This window comes from Lolium rigidum, chromosome 3 (genome assembly GCF_022539505.1).
Source record: "Lolium rigidum isolate FL_2022 chromosome 3, APGP_CSIRO_Lrig_0.1, whole genome shotgun sequence".
Classification (NCBI taxonomy): domain Eukaryota; kingdom Viridiplantae; phylum Streptophyta; class Magnoliopsida; order Poales; family Poaceae; genus Lolium; species Lolium rigidum.
The window spans coordinates 268,612,393-268,617,001 of NC_061510.1; the positions used below are offsets into that span (position 1 = coordinate 268,612,393).

Here is a 4,609-nt window from a genome sequence, read left to right on the forward strand (position 1 = left end):
TGTGCGTGTGTGCGTTCTGAGTGTATGCGCGTGTTTGTGAGCGTCTGCGTTTGTACTGTGTTTCTCAAAAAAAAAAAAAAAAAAGAGAGAGAGCGCCACTAGGGCATAAACAACGTGCCAAACCCAACCACAGTCGCCCCATATATACCCACCCTCCTTGTAAACTACACCGCACCACCAGCGCCGCCGTATCAAAACCTTCTCTTTACAAGAGGGAGAGGCCGATCTGCCTCGACATGGCCGTCGCCAAGAGCAGCAAGGCATCATCAGGCAAGCACGGCGCGCCGCTGCTCGGCAAGTACGAGCTCGGCCGCCTGCTGGGCCGCGGCACCTTCGCCAAGGTCTACCACGCGCGCTCCCTCGTCGGCGGGGAGGCCGTGGCCGTCAAGGTGCTCGACAAGCCCGAGCTCGCCGCCACCGCCGGCATGGACGCGCGCGTCATCGGCGAGGTCGCCGCCATGCGCCGCCTGCGCCACCCCAACGTGCTGCGCCTCCACGAGGTGCTCGCCACGCGCACCAAGGTGTACCTCGTCATGGAGCTCGCCCCCGGCGGCGACCTCCTCTCCAGGCTCGCGTCCCTCCCGCAGCGCCGCCTCTCGGAGCCCGCCGCCCGCCGCGTCTTCCTCCAGCTCGCCTCCGCGCTCATCTACTGCCACGCGCGCGGGGTCACCCACCGCGACGTCAAGCCGCAGAACGTGCTCATCGACGCCGACGGCAACCTCAAGGTCTGCGACTTCGGCCTCGCCGCGCTCCCGGAGTCGCACCGCGACGACGGCCACCTCCACACCGCGTGCGGGACGCCCGCCTTCGCCGCGCCCGAGGTGCTCCGCCGCAAGGCATACGACGGCGTCAAGGCCGACGCCTGGTCCTGCGGCGTCATCCTCTTCGTGCTCCTCGTCGGCCGCCTGCCCTTCGACGACTCCAACATCCCCGAGATGTGCAGGAAGGCGCACCGCCGCGAGTACGCGCTCCCGGAGTGGGTGTCGCAGCCGGCGCGACGCCTCGTGGGCCGCCTGCTCGACCCCAACCCGGCCACCCGCCTCACAGTCGCTGAGCTCTCCAGCCACCCCTGGTTCAAACGCTCGCTCAGCCTTGACTCGCAGCTCGGCAGCCTACTCGGCGGCGCGCCGGAGCGCGACCTCCTGTTCCAGGCCCCGCCGACCCTGAACGCGTTCGACATCATCTCCATGTCGCCGGGGCTCGACCTGTCGGGACTCTTCGGCGAGAACCGGCGAAGCCGCGAGAAGCAGTTCATGACCACAGCTTCGCCGGAGCAGATGGTAGAACAGCTCGGGCTATCGGGTCCAAAGCTCGGCTACTTCATGGTGGGCAAGAAGGGAGTAGACCGCCTCCCGCTCGGCGGCTTGTCAGGGCTCGTGGCCATGTCCATGGAGATGTCAGAGGTGTCGCCGCCCCTGATGCTCGTCGAGCTAAGACTAGAGGCCGGCGATGATAACGAGCTCCAGGCGTTCGGATGGGAGGAGCTCAGGACGGAGCTTGGCGATGTGGTCATGGCATGGCACGGCTGCGAGGAATTGTGACAAGTTTGGGGGCTGTACAAATATCATGCCAGAAAGAGCTAACTAGGACTCTGTGGCACTGTGTCAGATTGGAGGGTAGATTGTTAGTTCATTCACTCTAATTCTGACAACTGTGATTAGATTTTTTGGGGAATGAAACTAGAATTTTGTGTCTTAATTTGTGATGCTAGCTTGTAGTAGGCTCTTGTTGAATCTAATGATAATAACCTTGCCTTCCTGCCTGGCTGGCTTGCCTTATGGATGTGTTAATCTTTTGACTATATCAACACATATCATGAACCAAAGGAACCTAAATTAACATACTAATGAAAATACCTAATTGTTCGTGAATGATTGTTGGCTCATTCAGTTTAAGTGTGATTAGATTGTTTGCAATGAGTTGCTAGATTGTTAGTTGAATGATTTTCTCTGATGCTTACTTCAACTTCAAGGCTTGAATCTGACGATAATACAAGTATATGGTAGCTTTAGGTGACTTGATTCAGATTGTAGCATTGTTCGAACTCTCCGAAAGACAGTCTAATAATTTTCGCTTATAGAAACTTAAAAGATGCAACATCAGGACTTTCCAAAGACAATTGATGCTAATTAATTGCCGTGACAGCACAAATAAGTACAATAAGGGCATGTGAATTTTGAGCGAGTAAGAGAGGTTGGTTATACTGTAATACTCGGTAGGTGTTTCCTGCAAGAACAATAAGGGCATGTGAATTTTGAGCGAGTCAGCGAGATTAACTCTTATTATTAACTGCCAAATAGTCTCGAATTAAGTCTAATGTATGCACCACCCGGCCTGTATATTTGTCATCTTCTTCCCTGGTAGGTACTGAACTAGCAGAAAACTCATCCAACATGCATATCTGCAACTGTCCCTAGGAATTATGCATACATATAGCTGGACCTGGATACCAGTTAGTGCGCTATATTATTGTTAGGGTTTGGAATTTAACCAGATTAAGTAACGAACCAATTTCCTGTCTCAACATTCGCTGTGTGTGCTCTTATTTGTTGTGTTGGCCATCTTTCATCATTAGTTCCTCCTTGCCTGCTCTTTAGTGCCACCTGATTATTGCCCACATATACCATAGTACTCCTACTCCGTAGTACAATAAGGGCAATTAAATCTTATGAAATTTTGACCAAAATTAACTCTTCTTAATTGCCAAAATATCTCCAGGTATAATGCACACCACCCGGCCGGTATACTGCTGCAACTGAACCAGGCGAAAATCCACCCAACTGCAAACTGTCCCTACGAATTAGTATGCATAATGCAATTTATGTTTGAACCTTTGACAGCAATTAGTGCAATATGTTATTAATAAGATTTGGAAATGTAACAAGATTAAGGAACGAATTAAGGTAAACACTCTACATCGCAGTCCGATGGGAGTCGATTCATCGGACTGATCGGTTGCCGTTGATCTGCATACCATCGCACGGCCCTCACCAGGTTGCTTCCACGGTTCAAATAAAGAAAGAAGAAACAGTCCAGCTGATGCCGCATCATGCCCACATGCACGCGAGATTATAGCTCCTAACCGCGAGATTGCTTCTCCACCAAAGAGCCAGCCATGCTTTCCTGAGTTTCCTCCCTATGCCGCCATTGTTCTCCAACGCACCGGACCCTCCCATCCAACACGCAGCGTGCTGCTCCACCAGAATCCACATCTAAGCGTGCGTATTCTGTTTGATTCATGTGTGGCGGCAGACGGAAGTGCAGTCAGGAGCGTGACGCGTCCTGGACTCCTGGCGAGGGTGAGCACGGTCAATTTGATTCATGGTTCTAGTCGGCGAGATTGTGGCGATCAATCTCGGCGTGCGCATCGAGCACAAGGATGTGCTTCGCCGCCGAGATCGCTGCATGACGCCGACCGCCTCCGCCTCTACCGCAGACCGCACGAAGCTTCCTTCCCAGACCATGGATTCTACGTTGCTTCCTTCCCAGACCATGGCTTCTACGTTGCTTCCTTACCGGACCTTAGATTCTATGTTGCTTCCGTCACAGTCTCCCAGACCATGGAATCTACAAGGATGTGCTTCCCAAATTCCTATGTTGCTTCCGTCCCAGACCATGGATTATAGTAGCTTCACATGCATGTGCTTCCTTTTACCAATTTAATTGCTCCTGAAGCCAAAAAAAAAAAAGGATGCCACTTGCTACATCATCAAAAATTACAGCGCTACTGCTGAAATAATGGCATGCTTCTTGCATAAAACAATTGTGCTTCACATAAACTTTTCATGAAACTCAGTCTCATGTGTCAGTTTTTCATTATTTCTGGGGAAGAAGCAACTATAATAAGGAAGAAAGGCAGGAGACGTTAACCTCCTACTACGTGAGTTACAGAGCAGTTTATGGGAGCTATTTTCGGTAGCAGTTTTTAGAAAGGAAGCATACAATCGTGTCTACTGTCTAGGAGCAGTTTTCGGGAGCAGTTTTTAAAAAGGAAGCGTGGAATCGATCCTGGATTCACGGAAACAGCCGCGCGGCCCTGGCTGAAATCCTACGGCGAAGCTGCTTCAAATCCTACGGCTAAACGTTGGTCCGATGGGAAGCAAAAAATCGGGAGCCGATTCCTAGCGCTGCCCCGAATTAATATCCAGTCTCAACATTCTCTGTTTGTGTTGCTTCTTAATTTCTTGTGCTAGCCAACTTCCATCTGACTTCCTTCATGCATGTTCTGAAGTGGCTACCTGATTATTGCCCATATTTGGAATCATTTGCGCCCATCCAACTAAAGCGCAGCTCGATGCTATGGTGAAGAATATGCCATAGGTACCACCATGTCGCAGAACATTCCGAGGACGATGGACTGATGGACGAGCAAATATCTAGGTGAAGTAGTGCAAGTAGTGGTCAAACAGAAGCACGTGATTCCAATAACTGATGTGCACTATGGAAACTTCACTTAACTTTACCAACCACTGATATTTTGCTAGCCATATTTAACGTTTCCTTCACATGGTGCATACAAGAATGTGCTCTCTGTCCTCTTGACGAGTTATCCCTAAGAAGGTAAGAAGTTTACACGATCATATTTAATAAGGTGCTGTGCTGGTCATAT

General features: G+C 51.0%; 1 protein-coding gene across 1 annotated transcript; it reads left to right on the forward strand.

Annotated features, from left to right (window-relative positions):
• Positions 1–221: 221 nt before the first annotated feature.
• Positions 222–1,778, forward strand: LOC124703411 (CBL-interacting protein kinase 7-like). Its single transcript, XM_047235624.1, has one exon. The coding sequence runs from the start codon at positions 237–239 to the stop codon at positions 1,539–1,541; it is 1,305 nt and encodes a 434-aa protein (XP_047091580.1). The 5' UTR covers positions 222–236; the 3' UTR covers positions 1,542–1,778.
• The last annotated feature ends 2,831 nt before the right edge of the window (positions 1,779–4,609 follow it).

Excerpts from the sequence above, each read along its gene's own strand:
- LOC124703411 (XM_047235624.1), top strand. The coding sequence starts at position 237 with ATGGCCGTCGCCAAGAGCAGCAAGGCATCATCAGGCAAGCACGGCGCG.